General features: G+C 48.6%; 1 protein-coding gene across 6 annotated transcripts in view; it reads left to right on the top strand.

Moving 5' to 3' along the window:
• Nucleotides 1-24,512, top strand: part of EPB41L4B (erythrocyte membrane protein band 4.1 like 4B) — a 150,438-nt gene that overhangs the window by 87,560 nt on the left and 38,366 nt on the right. For all 6 annotated transcript variants that reach the window (XM_017346908.3, XM_051843327.2, XM_051843348.2 and 3 more), the window contains exons 16-18: nucleotides 14,584-14,789; nucleotides 17,378-17,496; nucleotides 20,951-21,076. In XM_017346908.3, coding sequence (XP_017202397.3) covers nucleotides 14,584-14,789; nucleotides 17,378-17,496; nucleotides 20,951-21,076 — 451 coding nt within the window. The remainder of the gene's footprint in view (nucleotides 1-14,583; nucleotides 14,790-17,377; nucleotides 17,497-20,950; nucleotides 21,077-24,512) is intronic.

Raw genomic sequence — 24,512 nt, 5'->3', positions numbered from 1 at the left:
AATGCATACTGACAGGTTAATCCCCATCTGTGTCACCTCGGAAGCACGGACCCGGTGTTCAGCTCCAGCTTGTGAAATTAGATCTGTCTGTGCTCTTCACAGATTACACATTCTATTCCTCTGTCCTGAGATTTATCCTAGAATAGATACTATTGGACTTTGACTCATTTGGAGAGTTGAATGATATCTGGGGAGTGGAGAAGTAGCACCCCAGCTCATGCTCACAGCTCTCTTGCAGGGAGCCAAGGATGATAAAGAGCTGGCCGTTGAGATGGTACTGAACACAGTAGCAGCTGGGTGCTTGCGACAGTGGCTGTTTTCCTGTTCCTGGAGGGCTCCCACGTAATACCGTCTGGGGATGAACTTAACGCCATGGCTAGAGGCAAGTCTGTTGATGCCACCCCCCTGAAAGAAGGAAAATGAATCTCCATTTGGGCCAAGAATAATGGCACAGGGACACAGACGTTGGCTGCCTAAAGATTTTATTTTGTAAGAAGGGAAAGTAAATAGAAAGAGAGTGCTGTAAGGAAAACAGGTCAGTTTGTGTGCAGTTTTTTTTTTTTTTCCTTTTTTTCAAAGCAGGAAAAAGATTGAATAAACTCTTACTCACATGTCCCTGAGCAAAAATGAACTGAGGAAACAGTGATTCTCAGGACTCAGCTGCTGAAATTGCTTACGTCCTAGGTCTCACCACAAAACTAGAGAGCCCTTCCACACGGCTCCCTAGAGCTTCAGTGACACACGGCGACAGTGCACACACACACACACACAGCCCTGAAGACACACAATGACGCTTCAGTGACAAGCATGAGTGCATGCAAGTGCACACACACACACACACGTGTGAAGACACACAGACAATGAAGAAGCCTTTTGGAGACTTAGCAAGAGTAACAACAGGACAAAATGGATTTCCTAGCAGAAAAGCTTCAAGGCCTTCTTACTGATTCACTGAAATCACTGGACAGCAGTTGTGCCAGAGGAGAATTCCAGACTCAGAGTTGGCGGCATGGATCCTGTGTGGCTCATGTGGGTCAGAGACCAGCTGCCACTGCACACCCTGAAAGCTCGCATCTCGCCTTACCCTGGGGGATATTTTATCCTACAGTTCTCAGAGATGAAAGTAGAAACGATTAGAAATGCTTGACCAAAGTGAAACATTTATGGGTAACTTGGTAAATTACCTAAAGAGAATTAGCAGTTTCTTGCACTAAGACCTGTTTTTTGAACAACTATCTACTACACTCTACACTGTGCCAAGTTCTAGTATGTTGAAGACATCATCTCTGGCTCCAGGTAGCTGATAAACTAGTCAAAACCAGAGCTCCCCATTTAGTATGAGTTCAGAGGTCACCTGTGCTAACACTGGAGTTACCTGGAAAGTTCATTGCTTGGAAAATTACTGAAAGAAGTACAGAGTTGGGAAAAGTCCTTCTGCCAATCCGTAATCTATATAAAGGAATCTGAACCACGCCAAGGGGCCAGCATTGTGGCACAGCAGATGCAACATTGGCATCCCGTGTGAGTGCCACTTCAAGTTCCAGCTGCTCCACTTCAGTCCAGCTCCCTGCTAATGTACCTGGGAGGGCAGTAGAAGATAGTCCAAGGTGCTTGGACCCCTGCACCCATGTGGGAGACCTGGATGAAGTTCTAGGCTCCTGGCTTCAGCCTGGCCCAGTCCCAGCCATTGAAGCCATTTGGGGAATAAATCAGTAGATGGGAAAATCTCTCTCCCCTTCCTTCTCTGTCTTTCAAATAAATAAGTAAGTCTTTTAATAAATAAACCATGCCAAAACATGTAATTTTGACCTTTTGAGGTAAGAAAGAAATGAAAATCATCTTTTTCTCTAGCCTTAAAAAAAACTAGGTGACTGCAAAACATAATCCTTGATGAACAGACATGGTTTTCCTAATATGTCATTTCTAAAATGCTGATAGTTTTCTTCTCGAACCTGCTATGAAAAATGCAGTTCTTCAAATATACATTAGCTGCCAAGTGATATGCTTGCACTTAACAAAAAGTTGCATTGATCTGTTGTCCCCACTACATTACAGTGGAAATCAGTGACAGATATCTTGCAAACCAGAATGAGTAATTTTACCTGCTCTCAGCTGGACATGGCAGGGGTCGAATTATGTCATTGAGCTGTAGTTCTTGGCTTATATATGCTTAATAAACATCCCAAAATGTAGTGTCAGGCCCAAGTAAGTGTGTTCCCTAAGATCACATAGCTAAACAGCAAAGCCAAAACTAAGTGCAGCCAGTGTTCCCTGCCCTTCATGCACGTGGCAAAGCATTGTCACTTAGCACAACAAGAGGGCACCAGGCTCTAGAATCAATTTGCCTAGGTTCAAGTCCCAGCTCTGCTGTTTTTAAGCCTTGTAATTAAAAAAAAAAAAAAAAGAAAAAAAATATTTATTTACTTACCTAAGAGTAGGAGAGACAGAGAGCTCTTCATCTGCTGGTTTGCTTCTCAGATGACCACAAAAGCCAGGAACTCCATCCTGATCTTCCAATTTGGTGACAGGGACCCAAGCACTTAAGCCATTTTCTGCTACCTTCCCAGGCATAATAGTGGAGAGCTGGATTGGAAGCAGAGCAGCTGGAACTCAAACCTGGATGCTGGCACCGTAAGTGGTGGCTTAACCTGCTGAGCCACAACACCAGCCCCCAGCCGTGTGACTTTGAGAAAGTTATTTGGTATTTCTGTTCCTGTTTTCTTATTTGTAAAGACAATAATAATTGTTCCTTTCCTCAAATGATTGTTGGAGGATTAAATAAGTTAACGGACGGCAAAAATTTTCCTTTGGGTCCCCTCCTCTCTGAGTATTTAAGAGCACAATTACTGCCCCAGTGTTCAGTTAGGGGCCAGGTCTGGCTGACACTGTATGCTGTGGAAACACGGTGTTCGAGTGGGTCCACTCAGAGTCCCATTTAGAGAGCCATAGTTATGAGCAAATGACCTGGACGCAGCCTGCCTGAAATGCTGCCCAGCTTTTTCTTGTCCTTGGTCCATAAAGAAAATTATATATGAGGGCACTTCAAAAAGTCGGTAGAAAATGGAATTTAAAGATAAGTTGGGGCGGGCATTTTCCAGGCAGTTAAAGATGCACACTGGGAGGCCAGCACCCCACATTCAAGTGCCTGGGTTCCAATCCTGGATCCACTCCCAGTTCCAGCTCCCTGCTGACCTGCGAGGCAAGTAGTTGGGTTCCGGTCATCCAGGTGAAGGCCCTGGATTGAGTCCCCAGCTCCTGGCTTCAGCCTGGCCCAACCATGATCTTTGTGGGCATACGGGGAGTGAATCAGCAGATAGGAGGCCTCTCTGCCTCTCAATTTTTAAAAAATAATGCATTTTGTGCAAAAGGAAAAAATCCATGCATAGTTTTTTCAGAATATGCACTTTCTGTGAACTTTTTGAAGACCCATTATTGTTATCTAGCACACAGGGTAAGCAGAAAAGGGTACTTGATTCTCCCAAGTTGCCCCAAGGACTGGGAGAAAAATGGTTCATCCCATTTGTAATTGGGAAACTCTACTGAGGTACTTGTCAATATCTCCTTGTTGCTTTAGTTCTGATTAGGGATGCGGAATTGTCCCCTTGTAGGCCAGAAGTAAAACAGGGACGTGTTTCTCCCAACCAGACTTTTTCTCTAGGAGGTGTGTAGAGAACTTGAATGCAGCCTGGGTGCTACTGTGTGGGCCTGGCTGCTACTGTGTGGGCTGTGCTGATCCTGCCACCAGGAACCCCAGCTTGGAGTGAAGACACATGATGCCTGCAGGGGAAGGAGGCACTGAGGACAGGCAGCACATGAGAAGTGTGCAGGAACTTCCTGAGAAGGTCCTGGGGGACTTTGGATACAGCACACTCATGTGTTCACCTGAGAGAGAGATTGAATTGGCCCAATACCTGCGTGTGCATGGGAGAGCACTTCTTGGCCATTGAGATGTTGGTGTTCTGTTAAAAGCAGGGCATCTGCATTTCTTGGCCTGCCTGGCTGATGATTTGGTTGTTGGGAGGGTGAAGAAATACAGGATGGCTGTTGATTCTGGTCAGCGAGGAAGACTAGGTTGGAGATGTGTACATGAACAGATGTTAGCCCTTACATCTTCGAATCATTAGTATAAAATGCACAGAATTCGTGGTTTAATGTTCCATATGTTGCTATTCTTCAGAAAATCCACTTTAAAGCAAGCATTCGCCCTAGCAGTTAAGACACCCATGACCCATAAGGAGTGCCTGCACATGACGCCTAGTTCTGACACCAGCGTCCTGCTAATGTGAAACCCTGGGAGGCAGTGGTGATGGTTCAAGTAATTGAATTCCTTTTGCCCATGTGGGAGAGCTGGATGGAATAGCTGGCTCCTGACTTTGGCCCCAAATAGTGGCCCTTGTGGGCATTTGGAGGGTGAGCCAGCAGATGGAAGATCTCTCTGTGTGTTTCTGTCTCTTTCTCTGTGTTTCTCTGCCTCCTAAATAAATAAAATTACGCTCCAAAATCCAATTTCAAAATGTTAAAAGGTAAATCTAAAAGGGAACATCTTTCATGTGGATATAGCATAGATAATCTGAAAGAGGAACGTTTTCAGAGGCCTCTCAGATGAACGCACATTTAAAACAATATTTTAGGGGCTGGCGCTGTGGTGCAGCAGGTTAACGCCCTGGCCTGACACGCCGGCATCCCACATGGGCACTGGTTCTAGTCCCGGCTGTTCCACTTCCCAAGATGGCCCAAGTCCTTGGGCCCCTGCACCCACATGGGAGTCAGGGAAGAAGCTCCTGGCTTCAGATCAGCACAGCTCTGGCCATTGCATCTGGGGAGTGAACCAGCGGATGGAGGACCTCTCTCTTTCTCTGCCTCTCTGTAACTCTGTCTTTCAAATAAATAAAAATAAATCTTTTAAAACAATATTTTAGAGAGAAGGAAAGTAGAACCCATGATCAAAAATGTAGGCACAGAACTTTCTTTAATAAAAAAAAAAAAAGATTATTTACTTGAAAGGGAGAGTTACAGAGAGCAACAGGCGGGGGGAGGGGGGCAGAGAGGGAAAGAGAAAGAGGTCTTCTATCCGCTGGTTCATGATCCGATGGCCACAATGGCTAGAGCTGTACCGATCTGAAGCCAGGAGCCAGGAGCTTCTTCCTGGTCTCTCTCGCGGGTGCAGGGGCCCAAGGACTTGGGCCTATCTTCTACTGCTTTCCCAGGCCACAGCAAAGAGCTGGATCGGAATTGGAGCAGCCGGGACTTGAACCAGCGCCTGTATGGGACGCTGGCACTACAGGTGGCAGCTTTACCTGCTATGCCACAATGCCGGCCCCACAGAACTTCTTTAAAGGACTTTATAAAGTTTTGTAGATCCATCTTTGGTTGGAGCAGAAAGAGAAACCATTTCATAACAGAGCCATTCTTGAGAATGGAATGTGAGATTAACAGAACAGAAGCACAGCTACTCAACTTCTGTTTTGTTTTTCTATTTTTCAACAAGGAGGCCAGTCAATATGCACACACTAAATATAGAAGATGAAGAGAACAAAAAGACTGAAATTGAAGTCCACGATGAGAGAGAGAGAGAGAGAGAGAGAGAGAGAGAGAGAGAGCAGTCAACAGAAATTTCCTGATTTTGTGATTGGTTTGTTTTCAGGCTCAGAAAAATGTCTTCTCAGAATGCGGAGAAAATCTGCACTTGTCATTGCTGAGTCAGCATCAGTACCATTTGAAAAACTATGGCATGTTGAGGAAATGCCAAAGAGTAGACAAGGAAATGTTATACAGTTTCTTGGAAAATGAGTTCCAAAAACTGGACTGATATATTTGATGATGATAGTAAGGAAAGTGTGAGAGCAGAATGGGTGTTCATGGAGGATTAGCATGGATTTGCCCAGCGTAAGTGATGCTAATCACTTTAGGATTCTTCGTAAGCTGTCAGGAGAAGCTGTCCAGTCCAGTAAGCAGAATTTGTCAGGAACTACACTCAGTGTCGAAACACTAGACAGTCTGTAAACTTCAGGAGTAGGATGAGGCGATCTACCAATACTCAACAGCATTTTGGAGGCCTTACCAATGCAATAAGTCAAGAAAACAAGGAATAAATTCTGGGAAGGAAGAAACAAAATTCACATGATTATCTTGAAATCCAAATGAGTGCCAGCTAATAAGAGTTCAGCAAAATTGCCAGTGGCAGAACTGTCCAGTTAGCAGCTTTGTATAAAATCTCGTCCTGAAAAATGAGAGAAAATGTAATAATTAATAAGATGTCATTTTCAATTGTGACAGAACTGGAAAGTACCTAGGAATAAAGTCAGTATGTTCTGTGTCTTAATGAAAGAATTAAAAATTCTGAACAACATCTGAAAAGATCTAAATAAGTGGAACGAAGTACCATGCTCCTTAGAAATACATCCTCTCAAATTTATCTGTAGTATTTTATGCTACAAATCAGAATTCACGTGGGATTTTTGGTAGTAACGGGTTCTAAACTAGGATGAACCAAGGAGTCTGGAGCTCCATCTGTGTCTCATGTGGGTGACAGGGGTCCAAGTACATGGGCCATCTTCCACTGCTTTCCCAAGTGCATTAACAGGGAGCTGGATTGGAATTGGGACTGGAATTGGCACCCATGTGGGATGCCAGAATCACAGGTGGTGGCTTAACCTGTTATGCTACAATGCCAGCCCTTTAACAGATTTTTTTTCAATTAGTTGTTTTATTAATTTGAAAGAGAGTGGTGTCCCATCTGCTGGTTCATTCCCCAAATGTCTGCAACATCCAGGACTGGATCCAGCCAAAACCAGGAAACAGGAACTCAATCCAGGCCTCCTGCATGGAGGTCAGGGACCCAACTAATTGAGCCATTACCTCCCCTCCTCCAGGTCTGCGTTAGCAAGAAGCTGGGGTATGGAGTAGAGCCAGGACTCCAGCAGGCACTTCGATACGGGATGCAGGCGTCCCAGGCAGCACCTTAACTACCATGCCAAACACCCAGCCCTACAGCTATCATTCAATTCTGTTTTTCACAGATGCTTCAAAGTTTTCTTATATATTAAAATAGAAGTTAGACAATCTGATTCTAATTTGGCAATAGATGATATAAAATGTGAAGAATCTACAAGCAGCTTGATATTGTATATCAGTCACAGGTTATCAGGAAAACTGGAACAACCCCAGGTATTTCTTTAGAATTTGATACAGGGAATAGGTTGTTCAAGGGATGAAAGCACTAGGCAGTTAAATTGGGTAGTGAGGCAACCCAGAAATTAGCAACAAACCGATCCTGTTTATCAGCCCTAGGCCTGAGAGGCACAGGGAGGCATCAGTGTCACAGCACCTGGGGGCTGGGGCCACCGGAAGCCAGTGAGGTGGGAGCAGGAGCCACAGATACCTCACAGCTGCTGCTGGAACTGAGCCACCCAGAGATGGGTGAGAAATACCCTGACTTAGCTCCTCCTCCCTCACTCCCGTCTCTGTCAGTGCCTCCTCTTGGCCAAACCTGCATAGAGACCCAAGGGAAGGAGCTGGAAAGTGTGGTTCCCTGGAAACAGAGTAAGGGGTGGGTGGTGGGGTGAGAGCAGGGTGTGGATCTGAGCACGCTCAGAAACGTTCTGGCTCTTGAGAAGTTGGCCTTGCAAGGTCATGGGACAAGGAAGAATTCTTCCTTTGAGGCTGTTGGAACAAGTGACTCTCCCTTTAAAAAAATTAGATCATTTCCTTCCAACGTACACACACATGTTCCTTATAAGTTCAAGTCCCCACGGCAGTTAGTGTCAGCTCTGGGCCTTCACACCTGCAGGACCCTCTACCTGGAGACCAGTGCTACCCCGCCTCCAGCCCAGTCTTGCTTCTCCTTCAGGTGATATCACTACCCCAGGAAGTCCTCCCTGCCCACCCCCCCGCCCCCGAGGCCGGGCTGGGCATCCTCCCCCTGTTTGTGAGCTCCGGGGAAGGCAAAGGCAATGTCTTTCTGGTCTCTTTACCTTCAAGCCTACCTCTGTGCCAGGCACAAGAGTTGCCACTCTATCAGATGCATTGGTATTTAATTTTATTCTAGTTAGCTAGTATTAGTTGAGCACCTGCTATGTACTTAGCACTTCTCTTAGCACAGTAGGGGACATGAAAGCATGGGAGGTGGCACTCTGTGTGGTTGGGAAGACAAGACGTGTACACAGCGATGTCTCAGCCAGTGGGGCTCCAGGAGGACGTGGATTTTCCTGATGAGTGCTTTTGCTGCCTTAAATAGAAGCCAGGACAGATGGGAAGGTTGAGCAGATGGGCAGCACTTGCGGCAGCAAGCGAAGAGCGGGAGTCCTGGACTGAGTCCCAGGCCCAGGCAGGCTTCCCACTGTGTGACCTGGTCACTTCTCTCCCCATAGTAGCCACCCCTTTCCCCATGTGCAAAATGAGAGGATTGGATGGGGGCAACAGTTCTCAGCCCTGGCCACACATTGGATTTAGAGACAGGTGTCAGGGTAGTTGATCTGGGATAAGGCTGGGCATGGATATTTCTCAAAATCTCCTCTTAGGAGCTTTTAAAAACTTTTTAATTTGAAAGGCAGAGAGAGACAGAGATCTTCTATACACCACACTCCCCAAATGCCCACAACAGCCAAGGCTGGACCAAGGCAAAGCTGGGAGCCTAGAACTCTACCCAGGTCTTCCTTGTGAGCAGCAGTGAGCCAAGTACTCAAACCATCACCTGCTGCCTCCCAGGGTGTACACTGGCAGGAAATGGGAATCAAAAGTGGTACGAAGACGTAGGGTGTAAGTGTCGTAAGCAGTGAGTCAGCTGGTACACCAAATGCCAAATGCTCACCTGGTGATTTAAAAATCAGTTTTTTAAAGATATATACTATACAAGTCACCAGTTTATATTGTACAATTGGGGCCAATGCTATGGCCTAGCGTGTAAAGCCACCGCCTGCAGTGCCGGCCCCCAACATCTGGCCTTTTGTTTCTGAATAATGTTGTTGAGGTTCACTGGTGCCTCAGCATGGCCCAAGATTTCACTCCTATTTATGGCTGAATGATATTCCATTGTGTGGATATCCTACACTCTGTTTACCTGTTCATCAGTGGATGGGTGTTTGGCTTGGTGTTTCCTTGTGGCTGTTTCGAATAGCACTGCTCCAAACATTCTTGTACACGTTTTCACACGGATGTGTTTCCATCTCTCCTGGCTGTAGACACAGGAGTAGGATGGCTGGGTCGCGTGGCAGCTCTAACTTTTGAAGGAACCACCAGGAATCTTTCAGACGGGCTGTGGCATGCTGCATTTCATCCAGCATTGTACGGGGGTTCCCTTAGTGATCTGGAGACTCGGGGGAGGAGAGGCTGTGGTTGGAAGTGTGTGTAGGGTCAGACAGGGCTGCAGGAGCCCCCAGCCCCGCTGGTTCTGCAGAACTGTGCCCTGCACTGCTATAGTCAGCTGAGTGGCCGCTGATTCAGGGCTCAGTGGGAACAAGTTTTCCCAGAGCTGGAGGCAGAATGGGAGCTTCCCCTGGGCAAAGGGAGGAAGAGAAATGAGATTGGGTTCTGGCATTCAGGTGCAAGGCACGTGACTCACTCTCGCTCAGATCCAGTGCCAAATGAGGTACTGGCAGCTTCCCGGCAGGGAGCTATGTAGACTGAACGTGACAGTGCTGGGCACAGAGCAGCTCCTCCTAAACCAGATCCCTTCTCAACTGTCGGCTCATGGAAGCAGAGGCTGAAGCCTGCACGCCCTCCATCACCCACTCTGCAAACCAGGACTTGTGACCTCCTCCCCAGAATGCTAGAAACTTCCCAGCTCCAGTCTCATGGTGGTGAGCATGGAGCTGGCCTCATCTCCTGAGCCTTGGCCAAGGTCGCTGAGGCTTGTGGGCTTGCTGAGTGCTCTTGGACCTTCTCGGGCAGGCCTGACCTTGTCTGATGTCCCTGTGGGCAGGACAGATGCACAGCCTAACAGATGCCATTTGTACCATAAGCCATGGCACCGCTGGGGGTTCTGTAGGGAACAGTCCAAGAGACCGTGAGCCCTTTCCTTAATGGGCCCATATTTCAATCCTCAGGACGGGCCCCCAGGTGTCCAAGCTGAGAAAGCTCCAGGTCACTCTGCAGCCTTCCTAGGACACTGTGCTGTTCGAGAACCCTCTCACCTGACCAGATCCCCGAGGCTTGCTTCAGGCGGCTTCTGGGGCTCTCTTCCATTTCTCTTCCCGTTGATCTCTTCCCTGGTCTCCTCCTTAAGTGGCTCTGAGGCCAGTCCCATGTGCCTCTTTGATCTGACAGGCAGTTTCTCACTCTCTGTTTTGTCCTGTGCAACTCTTCACTCTGGCTCTCTTGGAAATGAAAAGCCACACGTCTTGAACTTGGAAAGACAAGGGCATGCCATCACCGTGCTCACCCGAGTCTGCAGCTGATGTCGCTCATCGATCACGGCACTGTTTTTGCCTGTGCTGGGCACAAGCTCGCCCTGCACGCGCAGAGCGGAGTCAGCTGGAGCTGGCCTGGGCGATGTGCCTCCTTGCCATCCTTCAGGAATTCTGCCTCAGAGCTTCCAGCTCCACTGCACAGCCCTGAACGGATGCCAGATCTCTGCTAGAAGATAGCTTCCCTTCGCTGTTCATCTCTCACTCGTGGGAACCCATCTGAAACTCAGTCTCGCAAAGCAGGCTTCACACCCCTCCTCCTTGCACTATTCATGACGTCACTTCCTGGTCCTCTAGGCCCCCAAACTGGGGGGTTCTAACACCTCCCTGTCTCCCCTTCCTCTGCTCGGCCCCTCCTGCCTAGCCAAGTCCAGGGCACTGGGGCCTGTAACTCTGGCAGCAAGCGGCGGGGAAGAAGGGTCCCCCAGGGTAGAGGATGGACCTTCAGTTGGGAAACCCTGGACCTTTGTTCTGCTGGGAGCTCCCAGACTTGGCATTTTCTCAGGACACTGTTTGCAAGGTGTTGGAGAGACCAAAGAATGATGTTAACGGGCTTCCGAGTCCACAGAGCTGCTGTTAGATCCTCCCCCGCTGCTTCCATCCCTCCTCTCCTCCCACCTTACCCCATCCTCCCTCCTCCTTCTCTCTCTCTCTCCCTCTCTCCCTCTCTCCCTCTCTCCCTCCTTTGTTCCTTCCTTCCCTCCCTCCTTCCTCCCTTCTTTCCTTCATCAAATATGAGTGGTTACAGAGCACCCACTGTGTGTGGAGCAAAGGTCGCTGTATCTGTACAATGGGACTGTTCGTGTGAAACAGCAGCACAGTGGCTGGGCCTTAGCAAGGACTGGATCAATAGTTGGGTGAAAGCTGCCTCTCAGATCAGAAAATCTGCCCAGAGACCGCCTAACTGAGCTCTGTTACAGATAAGGAAACTGAGGCCCCAAGTGGCTGTCCAAGTCCCCATCTCGAGGTCGAGGCAAGCCTGGGGCCTGAGCCCGGGGGCTTTGGCTCCCACTCGGGCAGTCCTTGCTGCTTTGGTGGGGAAGGTGGATTCCTTGTTTCAGGTTAGAGAGGCGAGGATGGGTCTTGATCATCAGAAGCCAAAAATCATGCCTTCCTCCATGCCCTCTCTGTCTCTCCCTTTCTGTTCTCTCTCTGTCTCTCATATACACACACACACACACACAGGGACTGTCCTTGAGTGGTGTTTCTAGGGGCAGCCACATTGGAACACAGGTGCCACTCCTGGCGCAATGTGGGAATGCCCAGTGCCCCTCTGCTGCAGAGGGTCCATGAAACCTCCTTCCCCCTGACCCCGAGGGACAGCATGTGGGCCCTGCTCACACAGCTTCGGGCAGAGGCTGAGGGCAGCTCCCCTCCCCCACCCCTGCCCAGCCCCGCTGCACTCCTCTAACAGGGAGAAACCAGAATGTCCCGTCCAGGGTTTGTCCTCCACGGGGCGCTCACACAGCTCCTCCAAGTGCGCTCACTGACACCTTTCCCATGGCGCCTCGCTGCCACACCCGATGACCCGGCCTTCTCTCCCTTCCACTGCCACCCTCCAGGCCTCCTGCCCCGCCTTCTACTGCCCCTTTGCTCCTCCTGTGCCTTAGGCCCTCTGACAGCTGTTTCCACCTTTTCCACCTGAGTGAAATTCCAAAGGAAAAAAAAATCAGTAACACAGTCACGCACCTCCCGTGATTCACAGCGTACGGATCATAAGGGGAAGAATCCCAGCTTGTTGAGAAGCGTGTGCGGGGCCTTGTAATTGACAAGTTCAGGAGCAGCACCAGCCTCGCGTGGCTGGAACCAGGCGCTCCGTTCTTTTCCCTTTCTGCCTTTCAGCGCTGCTCATCCTGTCTCCTTTTGTGCATTGGCCTCGTTTCACAGATGCCACTCCCTGGTGTCCGAGGAAGATGGTCACCAGCAGACTCAATTCTGATCGTCCTGACTGCCAGGTTCAGCCTAGCTGCTGCCCGTAGTAGGCACCATGCCCTGGGCCCACTTTTTAAGCCCACAAAAATATTCCCATTTAAAGCCAAGCAGAAAAACATGAACTTTTTAGCTGAAGAAATTTTGACATATTAATATATTTTTATACAAATACCATCTGAGATACAATTTTTTTAAAAAATTTATTTATTTGAGAGGCAGAGTTACTGAGAGAGGTCTTCCATCTGCTGGTTCACTCCCCAAATAGCTGCAATGGCCAGAGCTGCACCGATGCAGAGCCAGGAGCTTTTTCTGGGTCTCCCATGTGGGTGCAGGGGCCCAAGCCTTTGGGCCATCTTCTACTGCTTTCCCGGGCATGTTAATAGGGAGCTGGAGCTGAAGTGTGATGCGGGCACCAGACTACTATACCAGAGTGCCAGCCCTGGGAAGCTTTTTTTTTTTTTTTTAGAGACAAGGGCAAAAGCAAAGTCCCATCCATACCTGCTTGACCCACTCAGGGAGAGAGTCACTCTTTCTCAGTTTTCATGGGTTAATCTTAGGGAAGACTCCGATTGTCCCTGATAGGACTGCATCCCAGGACAAATCACCCCACCGAGAAGGATGTCGGGCTCTGATGGGCCAGCCTTGCGTCTCAGGCCCTGCCCCCTCCCCAGGGGGCGCAGGATATCAATCCCATAAACACAAGGAGCAGGGTTTCCCACCAGGAAGATTCTGTTTCAAGACCATCCACGGCCGGCGCCACGGTTCACTAGGCTAATCCTCCGCCTTGCGGCGCCAGCACACTGGGTTCTAGTCCTGGTCGGGGCGCCGGATTCTGTCCCGGTTGCCCCTCTTCCAGGCCAGCCCTCTGCTGTGGCCAGGGAGTGCAGTGGAGGATGGCCCAAGTGCTTGGGCCCTGCACCCCATGGGAGACCAGGAGAAGCACCTGGCTCCTGCCTTCAGATCAGCGCGGTGCGCCGGCCGCAGCAGCCATTGGAGGGTGAACCAACGGCAAAGGAAGACCTTTCTCTCTGTCTCTCTCTCTCACTGCCCATTCTGCCTGTCAAAAAAAAAAAAAAAAAAAAAAGCCATCCACTCTCTCCTCGCAAATGCTGCCTCCCTTTGTCACACCTTCCCTAACACTTGCACCTTCCCTCCCTCCCCCAGAGAACTCACTGCCTCTACTTCCTCACTCCCTTAGCAGTTTGTTCTGGTAGGAGCCTAAGTGACCAGAGCACAGTCTCCCTCAGTGCTGTGAGCTCTTTGAAGGCAGAGGGAGGGAGTGGGCAATAGGTTAGCCCTGCCTGGAAGGAATCTGGGTCTTAACGGCTGGAGGTCTTCCTGGAGGAAGGAGTGTTTTAGCTGAATTGCGATTGAGGGGTCCGTGAGATAGAAAAGATGACAGGCACCAGGGTGCGAAGGAGTTGGGGTGTAGAGAAGGATGTAGGAGATGAGGCTGGAAAGAGAACAGACAAGATTGATGGAGGCATGGGTCCCTGATAAAAGACTTTGGATTTTTATCCTGCAAGTCAGGGCTCTTAACCTGGCTCCAAGGAGAGACTAGAGGGGACCTGAAACGGTGTGGAATGCTGAATCTTGGTGGCTTTTTCTGCAAGGAAGGGCCGTGGTACTCCTCAGATTTGCCAAGGGGGTTCTGTCCTGAAAGGGTTAAGGATTGCCTAGCTCCTGGAGGGAGGAGTCCCACACTGCTCTGAACACTACTCCGTGGTGATGGGCTAGAGGGGCAGTGGAGGAAGGAGAGCTGTCAGGAATCTGGGACGAGAGTCAAGGAGGGAGACAACGGCTTCCTGTAGGGCAGCGCAGGTGACAGACAGCAGAGAGGGGCTGTTGGAATGAGAGATGCTGTGGTAGCCTGGGCAGGGGCTGGCCTGCGTGGCGGGGGACAGAGAACACGGGCACGTGACTCCAAGACGTCTAGTTTGCTTGCGTCGTGACCTTGTCATAGAATCACTTGAAGCCGTTTTTATCATTGTTATGTCTCTCTCCCATCTCGACGTGGGAATGACTGAGTTTCTAAGGCTTAAGGGCTCTGATACATGCACAAGTTGCCACTTTGCTTCTTTCCTGTGCGCTCAGCGTTGCCCTGATCGCACGTGTTATCAGACCCCTAGGGACCCGTGTATGAGCCCAGTCCTCTGCGAGTTTAATGTGCAGAGAGCGGCTTGGAGGGCCACACGGAAGGCTCACAATGGTTTGCTTCTCTAACTCGCGACTGTGTCACCCTCCCCAGCTACCCGCTGCCTTCTCCAGTGCTCAGCAGCTCAGAGCGACTGCCCTTCGGCATCGAGGAGAATGGGGGCACCCCGTTCCCCGCCAAGGTGCCGGGAAGGCACCACCACCACCACCAGCACCACCCCAGCTATGGCCTCACGCTGACGCTGGAGAGCAAAGAAGGGCCTTTGAGGTCCCCCAACTCCAGCAGCAAGTCCCTTACGAGTGAGTGGGGGGCAGGGGGCAGGGCAGGGGTGGGGGAGGGCCTCCAGGACGGCACACGTCAGTGGTGTTGTTAATGCTGGGCGAGAGCAAACAGGAACTTTATGCATTCAGGTGGGCGAAGTGTAGGGATCCTGGTTTGGTTTGGCGGTAAGAATCCATTGCACTGCAGGGGAACAGGCCCCTCCCCTTCTCATTTCTTAACAGTTCTCTGCTTCTGGGTCACCCAGCACTGGCAAAGCAATGGAAAAGAGAAGGAGGGCAGGGAGGGGGTCCCTAATGATAGACACCCATTCTGTCCCAGCAGTGACATCCTACTTTTGAGGGCAAGGTGGTAACAGGTGGAGTAGTCTGTCTACTATTACAGGTCCCAGAAAAGTAAGAAAACTAGAGAGGGGGCAGCCAGAAACGTGTTTAGCAATAGGACAGAGTGATTTTGTACCTTAAATCTCAGGAAAAAAAATACGGGCTTGGATTTTGTTATGTCTGTTATTTTTCTAGAGACTGTTTTATTATATTTTACCAAATAATTTGTTTTTGATCACCTGAGGGGAAAGAACTGGCTCTTTATCATGTGTGGTTTGAACAGCACTAAGATAGAGACAGGCATCTAGGGGCTTGGGTTCTGGTTCTCACAGTGGAGCCGAGTCCCTTCTCGGGACTCGATTCTCTCATCTGTGAAATGGGTGGAGGTGTCAAGATGATCACCAGAGGGTGTTCCAGCTCTGGAGCCTGACAGCTGGTGAAACAGAGTGGTCCATCCACCTTGACCTGCAACCCAGCTACAGGGACGATTCAGGGCTGGCTGAGCTGGAAGTGGGAACACGTCACCCACTTGGTGTGGAAGAATCGGAACTCTGTCCCCTCATTCCTACCCTGCCCTTACCCAAGTCCATGCCTCATCTTTCTGTAACCTGCGTGACTCACAGCTCGTAAGGGGCACAGTTCTGGTGCATCCTCCATAGCGCTGCTGCCAGCGTCATAGCTGTCCCCAGGTGGCTTGAACCAAATGCCATCAGGCCTTGCAATGGCCCATTGCTGCCTGGGGCAAAGCCCTCGCTCTGAGCCTGGCCACTCTACACCTTCCCATCCTGGCCCCTGCCAAAGCCGTCAGCTTCCCCCATGCACCCCCACACTGTAGCTACCCGGAATGACTCTCCTCTCCCCGAATACTATGCTGGTTCCCAGCCGGATCCTTTTTACCTGTTGTTCCTTCAGCCAGAAATGCTTTTCTCCAGCCCAGCGAACTCCTACACACATCCCTGATATTGTACACACATCCACTCAGGGATTCTCAACCACCCCTCCCCCACCCCTGGCTTTGACGTGCCTTCCCTCTGTTCCTGTAGCAACCGAACCACCCATTTATCACTCTAATCTGGAATATCTGTACTTAATGTCTGTCTCCCCATTGGATGAGAATTGCATCTCATTCACCTTTTTATTCCAGTTCCCCAGATCTCAACTGCTGACAACATGTGGCACATGTTTTAGTGTGTGATGAATATTTAAGATTTCATGAGTATTTTCTTTCTATATATATTTATTTATTTATTTATTTTTTTGACAGGCAGAGTTAGAAAGAGAGAGGCAGAGAGAAAGGTCTTCCTTTTTCCATTGGTCCACCCCCAAATGGCTGCCACGGCCGGCGTGCTGCGCCCACCTAAAGCGAGGAGCCAGGTGCCTCCTCCTGGTCTCCCATGCGGGTGCAGGGCCCAAGGACCTGGGCCATCCTCCACTGCACTCCCGGGCCACAGCAGAGAGCTTGCCTGGAAGAGGGGCAACCAGGACAGAATCCGGCGCCCCAACCGGGACTAGAACCCAGGGTGCTGGCGCCGCAGGCAGAGGATTAGCCTAGTGAGCCGTGGCGCCAGCCTAAGTATTTTCATGTATTAGTAAATTCAAGCTAGAGGGAGAAATGCCAGCAGACTAAACCAAACTGATAACAAAAATCAGTGGATTTGATTTTAGAAAGGTAATGTGGGCCCAAGAGCTTGGGCCCTGCAAGTCCCTTACGAGTGAGTGGGGGAGAGGGGGCAGGAGGAAGCGCCTGGTTCCTGGCTTTGGATCGGCACAGAGCGCCGGCCTCGGCGGCCATTTGGGGGGTGAACCAACGGAAGGAAGACCTTTCTCTCTGTCTCTCTCTCACTGTCATACTCTGCCTTAAAAAAAAAAAAAAAAAAAAGGTAATGTGGCTTTTAAGGGCACATTTCTTTGGCTGTTCTCCAGAACACTTACCTTCCCAATATGCATAGCATATTTTCCATTTTTCAAAGCCTTTGTACATGAATGACCTCATTCAGTTTTCACAGCAACCCTACAAGGTAAGTTCATTTGCATTTTTAAAATGGCTCAAAGGCTCAGACAGGTAACATGACTTCCCCAGGGGTGCTCAGCTCCGTGGAACCTTGACCTCAGACATTCTTAAACCCCAGCCAACCCCTGATGCGTACTCAGGGGATCTCCACTGCCGGAGGAGGCCGGGGCAGGCAGAAAGGGCATGGGAGTCGGGCTGTGCTAGATGTCCCCTGTCCCTAGTGTCTGCCTGTCCTTCCAACCTTTCCTTCCTCATTTCCCTTACCACTGCATAGAGCTGAGTCCAGGAGCGCCTGCCCTGTTCAGTGAAGCCGCTGCCCATCTCAAGAAGCTGGAATTGGAAACTGTGAAGGCGCCCGGGCCCTGGCCTGCTCTGCACATCAACATAAACAAGGTGCTGAGGGCTGGGGCTGCGCGATGAGCCTGGCTTTGGTGCTCATGTCCGACTGGAACGATCACCCTGGCCCGCATCCTGACCGCGTGCCTGTGCCTTGGAGGGATGATGTGTTTTCTGTCTTTCCAGACATTTCTGCTTAAGGCTGTCCTCTAGGAGCAAAGATTCACTTACTTGTTTTGGGTGAATACAGTTCTAAGCATTGCCACATGCTCCTTGGGTTGATTTCTTTCTCTTAATCTCTTGGTTTTCAACTTTTCTTCTGTAATATTTATGATAAATGATTTTTAATATGGATTTACCCAGAGTTTGACCACAATCCAAAAAATATTTTGCAAGGAATATAGCATATTGTGCAGTAGAGATCTCACAAGCTGTGTAGTCATTTATAGTTGCCATGATTGTTGGTTGGATATTGATAAGAGTGTCTTGCTCCAGGTGAAGGCGTATCTGAGACACCTGTGAGTTACTGAGCACTCTCTGGAAGTCAAACTATACCTTCCCTCCTTTTTCCTCCACTCGAAGAAATGCATCAGTAAGCAAGTAGGTTAGTGATGTGATTACACAGGTTAACTTTGACTTTGACCTAAGACATAAGCATATTACCTCACACCTTCATTGCTTACAAGAGTTTTTACTTCTTATCATGACACCACAGTTAGGGACTACTGGCCTGGAAGGCTTCTAATAGCCTCAAAGAGCTGGAATCTTCTGGTTCACGTAAGGTAACGTTCTGTTCTTAATTTAATGGTGAGAAGTCATTCTCACTACCCAACTGCAGAGTTTGTACCTGGGGTATTATGTCACATTAAGCTGCCACTTGCCATGCTGGCATCCCATACTGTGGTGCCAGTTTTGAGTCCCCACTGCTCTACTTCCTCTTGTTCCAGCTCCCTACTTACTAATGCACCTGGGAAGGCGATGGAACATGGTGCATCCCATGTCCCTGTCACCCAAGTGGGAGACCAGGGTGGTGTTCCTAGCTCCTGCCTTCAGTCTGGCCCAGAGCTGGATGTTGGAGCCATTTAGGGAGTGAACCAGCAGGTGGAAGATGTCTGTCTGTCTGTCTCTGACCCTCCTTCTCTCTCTCTGCCTTTCAAATAAATCTTAAGGGAAAAAAACATAATTGAATCCAAAATTATCACAGGAATTTAAACCTCATCAGATTTTGAATGTGTAAACAATTTGTATAAACAATTTAAACATGCATCTGATCATTTCTTTATCCCCAAATGGCATCCCCAAGCAGATGGGCTATTTCCAATTATAGTAATATAAAGCCCAATTATCATTCATTTGTGTTTCAAAATCTGTATTTCTATGTGAATTATAAAGCATATTTCTACAGTTAAAATTGATTGAACATATAATTAAAAATATAGTCATTCAGAAGACAGAAAGCACAATATTTTGGGAGCCATCATCCAGGTAGGAAATATGATTTCAAAATCCAGGTATTGATCTCCCACAGAGATGTCTTTTAAACAAGCAGATTCATACAATGATGCACAAATTTTCCAAAATTTATATTGGCCTTTACCTGAGTCAGTTCCAACAGCTGAACATTAGTGTTCTTGTTTTGTCCAAATCAAGCTTGAATTTCACATCCCAAACAGCAGGTCAGATTTACTCAATTCAAGAGGAAAACCAATGCTGAATTTCCATTCCTTTTTACTTTCATAGCACTGCATTTTTGAAGTAGATCTTTGGTCATTACTGTCAGTGTAGCTCTACATCCCCTTAAGCAATTGTCAGAAACCTCAGATGGGCTTTATAGCCAACTTAATTTCTGTATCCAAGCATATCATTCCAAAAACACTAATTAAAAATTAACTCTTCATGTATCAATAAAAGCATCCACTCAAGTATGAAGCAAATACTTTCATGTAACAGGATTTACAAACACAAATTACCTAAAGGCTATCCTGTAAAACTCATCTTTCAAAATGAATGAGGGACTTACTTACCTAAAGGAGAAAGCCAAGTCCCTTAGGATAATGAACACAGTCAAATGAGCCTGTTCTTTCAACCCAACGTGATGCCCGAGAATCATTAGTGGGCTCACATCTGGTGCACTTTTTATTTTTTCAGTTGTATTTTCTTTTCTACACAAAAGATCCAGCATGAAAGGCCATTCGCATCTTCTTTCTCCTTTTTTATCACAACAACTTTACGAAGGAAACTAAGGTTTCTTTCTGGCTAGTAGACGATAGTGCTGAGCTCTGTTCTATCAAATGCTCTATCCTACATGTGTTTGGAGGCTCCCACTGGGAAACTGTATCCATATTATCTTTTCTTTATTAAATGATGTCAGGCAGCCAATTGCCCTGTACTTCCGCTACTTTTATAGTATTCCTACCATGTGCACCAAAGTGCTCAACAGGATTTTTGAATTAATGAATATGATTAATTTTGGAACTTGCAAAATTTGAGGCCTTTAGATCATTTTATTCTTGCCCTCATCCATGGGGGCTGATATGCCTCATTTGGTCCTCATAGCAATGAACTGACTCCTGGCCATAATATCAAACAGATATCTCTTCCAGTAATAACTCCATATCATCTTCAGTATATAATAACAGTATATGATAACAGTATATGATAACACCGTGTCTTCAGTATGTATGTATTGGACACTTAACATATGCTAAGCAACGTGTTTTTACTGGGATATGTAATAACTGCAACAGGCATGGTTGACAATAAGGCATTATTTCCCAAAATATACCATCAGAGATGACTTCAAGAGTATACATGGATGAGTACTTTTTATTTTATTAAGTATGTCACTGTCATCATGTGTATTATAGCAAATATAATCATCACAAATCCATTGATTTCAAAGATACTGCCTTGGCAGAGTACAGATAGGTAGTCTAGGGTAACAGATCCTAACTGGAGCCCACGAATTACAGGGGCACATGTTCAGACAATACATAGAACACAACAAAAATAATGAAGGTGGTAAATTTCTCAAGTCCAAAACACTATCATAAGGTAACACACATAGATTCCTTGTTGAGAACTGGGACTGCGGCAAGACTTAGGGCAGGAATATCAAGGAGTGTTTTGCAAGTCTTTCCCTTGACCCAGCACGTCCAAGAATTGGATTTTCCTCGTACACGGTAGCAGTTATGAGGAAATAGCTGTGGTCTGGAGCGGAGGAACATGGGAGCCGAATTCCTGGTTCTGCCACCAGCTCTCACCACGAGCTTCTGGGAGAGCCCCTTCCTCCCTTTAAAGCTGCACCCGAATTCTGAGACACCCTCTCCTTACTTCAAGAGTGAGCAAGACAATGGGCTTGTGACTGGCAAGACACCGGCACAAATATAAGGAGCGGGCGACGCGTTGGTCTATACCTTTCGGTCCGTGTGTCATTTGCAGTTACGACGGCTGGGGAAACGCTAATCTTCGTGGTTTTTTTCTTCGTTGCCTGCATTTTGGTTTTTCTCAGGCTGAGGAAAAGAAGGTTTCCGAGAAGACTCTGCAGACCCCGCTGTTGCCTTCCCCCGTGGCCGAACACGTGAAGTGTAACATCCTGAAAGCCCAGCTGGAGAACGCCTCCCGAGGGAACGCCCAGGTGGGTGGAGCTTGCCGTCACGTGACCAGAGTTCCCCAGTGCTCTACAGGAGGACTGAGACACTGTGTCAGTCAGGAGACAGGAGCCTGGCCTTGGCGTATGAGCTGGGCCTTGAATATCAAACATCATTAAATGGTGAATGAAAGGCAGGAAGAGAACCCGGTTCTCCAGTGTTAAGGTGCATGATAGTCTTTAGCCCAGCCATGCCCTGTCTGCTCAGTCTACCCAGCTCACAGGACCCTGTTTGGAGCCACACACCTCTGAGGTAGCACAGGTAGCCACTGCAGGAAGTGCTTTGTATCCCAGTGGCTGAAGATCACAGGTGCTGTAAGTATGGAAATGTAGATGCATGGAGAAGTCCCTGAGCAGGGGCCACTGTGGCTTGCGCTGGTGTCTCTGAGCTCAGAGGCCAGTTCCTGAGGCTCCTGGATGCACACTCTGAGAAGGGGGGTGCCAGCCAGCAGGGGCTGCCCTGTCTGAGGTGGACACAAAGGCACTGGATCTACCACTGTGGGCAAACTCTAACCAAGGAGCAGGAAGTCGACAGGAAGGAGCACATCCCTTCCCATGGGTGCCCCCTATTGACGCAACCTGTCATGGAGCCCACAGGCCTAACAGGCTCAGGCCCCAGTTCCACAAAGTAGAGGCAGTGTGGGAGGGTGGGTTTAGACATGAGGGGTGTTCACCACCATATACTCCCACACTTGCCCCATGACGGTTATCACTGGCCATGTGTAGTGATAATGACCTCGCCCTCTGGCCACAAATGCAGCATTGGGATCATTTTCTACACCATGTGCTGAGGCTGTACCACCAGGTGATCAGAGCTGGCACCCAACCTGAAACACATTTGCCAGCCCTGCCCTGGAAACATACAAATGCTACTGTTTGCCCATGATTTCATTAGAAAAGTATGTAACTATCTACTTCTTTCCTATGAACCCAGGATCTATGCCAGTGTTGCCAAGGATAAAGCAAATGTTCATTAATTATTTTATTATTTCCATTTATATATATGGTAATCTGAATCATTTAGATCCTCCCAGAACCATACCATGAAAAATGAGAACACTTACCAAATTTTTTTTCCCATTTCTGGGTTTGTGATATGAAGAGGAGAAAGTAAGGTGTAGAACAGATTTCAAAGTCAGGTGGTCTGGGTTTGAGTCTTGATCTGCTGTTCATCAGCAATGTCACCATAAGCTTGTTTTCTAACCTCTGTGAGCATCAGTTTTCTCATATGTAAAATGGGCTGACAGTACCTGCCACCTTAGTTTATGGTGAAGATTAAGTGAGATGACATATGTGAAGTCTCTGATGCAGTGCCTTGCTGTACCACTGTGGACATACTGATGACAGTGGTTACAGATAATGAAACTGGTGGGGGCACTGACTGCTTGCAGATAACAGCAGTGGTACTTTTCACAATCAGGATAACTTCCCATCACAAATGCAGTTACATCAATATTAGAGTCCCAAATTCTCTTTGTTTTAATTCTACGTTAGTTGTTTTATTAAAGTATGCCATTTTTCTAACCTTACAGAACAACCAAAACTGATGTATGCAAGTATTACACAATTTACAAAGTTGATATTATCTACATTAGAAAGTTCTATTATGAAGGTGGGCGTTTGGCACAGATGGTTAAGGTGCCTCTTGGGATGAGCACATCTCACGTCGGAATGCCTGGGTTCAAGCCTCAGCTCTGCTTCTGAGTCTACTTCCCTGCTGGGGTGCCCTCTGGGAGGCAGCAAGTGATGGCTCAAATACTTGGGTCTCTCACCCAAGTGGGACACCCAGAGTGAGGTCCAGGTTCCTACCTCTGGCCCAGCCAACCCCCTGCTGTTGCAGGCATTTGGGAGTGAACCAGCAGATGGGAGCTCTGTCTGTCTGTCTCTCAATTTCTTTTCTTTTTTTTTTTTTTTTTTGACAGGCAGAGTGGACAGTGAGAGAGAGAGACAGAGAGAAAGGTCTTCCTTTGCCGTTGGTTCACCCTCCAATGGCCGCCGCGGCCAGCGCGCTGCGGCCGGCGCACCGCGCTGATCTGATGGCAGGAGCCAGGAGCCAGGTGCTTTTCCTGGTCTCCCATGGGGTGCAGGGCCCAAGCACCTGGGCCATCCTCCACTGCACTCCCTGGCCACAGCAGAGGGCTGGCCTGGAAGAGGGGCAACCGGGACAGAATCCGGCGCCCCGACCGGGACTAGAACCCGGTGTGCCGGCGCCGCTAGGCGGAGGATTAGCCTAGTGAGCCGCGGCGCCGGCCTGTCTGTCTCTCAATTTCTAAAATATATTTTATTTTGTAGAGTATAGGGGAGAGGTGAGAAACAGTTAAGAAGAAAAGAAAATGTCCTTTCCAGACATATGGAAGGGCACGAAGCAGGAAAGGGGAAGTGGGCGAGGTGTGAGGTCAGGAATTTCCAAGTGTTTCCCAAGATGTTCTAAGGGTGCCTCTATAGGATGGGCCCTGCTAATTCGGGAAATGCTGTACACCCAGTCCCCTGGGCCGTCCCCCCATACACATTAGCTCCCTATAGGCTCAGGGACATTCTGCAAAATAGAAACCTTAGTTTTTTTCACACCTAGTTGGCCACAGAACGCTGTATAAAGCAGCTGCCACTGACATCTATAGAGCTGGTGTCCTCGGGAGCACAGGAACGTGCGTGAGGAATCCCTGGGTTACAGTGGGCTCAGGGGTAGTGGCGGAGGGCTGGGGGTTGATGCACAGGCTAAGCGCACTGCTAGGGGCGTAAGTGTTCATTCTTTGTTGACGTCAAAGAAGATAAGGAAAAGAAGCAGAAATCAAATAGGCCAGGGGTGCCGTCTGTCTTTTGCTAGCTCTACAAAAGGCTTTGATCCGGAAGTAGGATCCACATGTGGGCAACCGTGACTGGCTGGCAATGCAGGGACCTCCAAGTCGGTATCCTGGAGAGTTGTGCACCATGTGTCTCTAGAACAGAGGCCAGGGTCTGTGTGCTGTGTTAGCTGCTGCACTGATCACCGACCACTGACCACCGGTGTGAATTCAGCTGGCCTGCCTGGCTGAGTGAATGTCCCTTCCTCTCCTGCTGTTGTTTTGGGGACTCACCAGAGAGAGGGGAAGACAAAGCGTCCATCAAAATCATCCCAGGCTTGTCCCGCTGGTGGGAAAGGACAGATCTAAATTCCTTTACACTGTGAGTGCTTGTGTGAACACAGAGCTCACCAGTATTCCTCATCTAAATGGGAGGTGAGGGATGAAACCATGGCTCCAGCTTTTCCTATCCCATCCCTTTCTCATTCAAGCATGAGCTGGGACACAGCAGGTATTCCATAAAAGTGAGAATATAGGAATTGACTGCATTCACACGACTTGGAGTCTTTCTCCCCGTAGTGGGGAGTGACGCTGGAAAAAAATTTTTTTTCAGTAACTTAAGTAAACAGCAGAGCAAGGTTTGC

This window comes from Oryctolagus cuniculus, chromosome 1, assembly GCF_964237555.1.
Source record: "Oryctolagus cuniculus chromosome 1, mOryCun1.1, whole genome shotgun sequence".
NCBI lineage: Eukaryota > Metazoa > Chordata > Mammalia > Lagomorpha > Leporidae > Oryctolagus > Oryctolagus cuniculus.
This window is presented reverse-complemented; position numbering and strand designations above follow the sequence as displayed.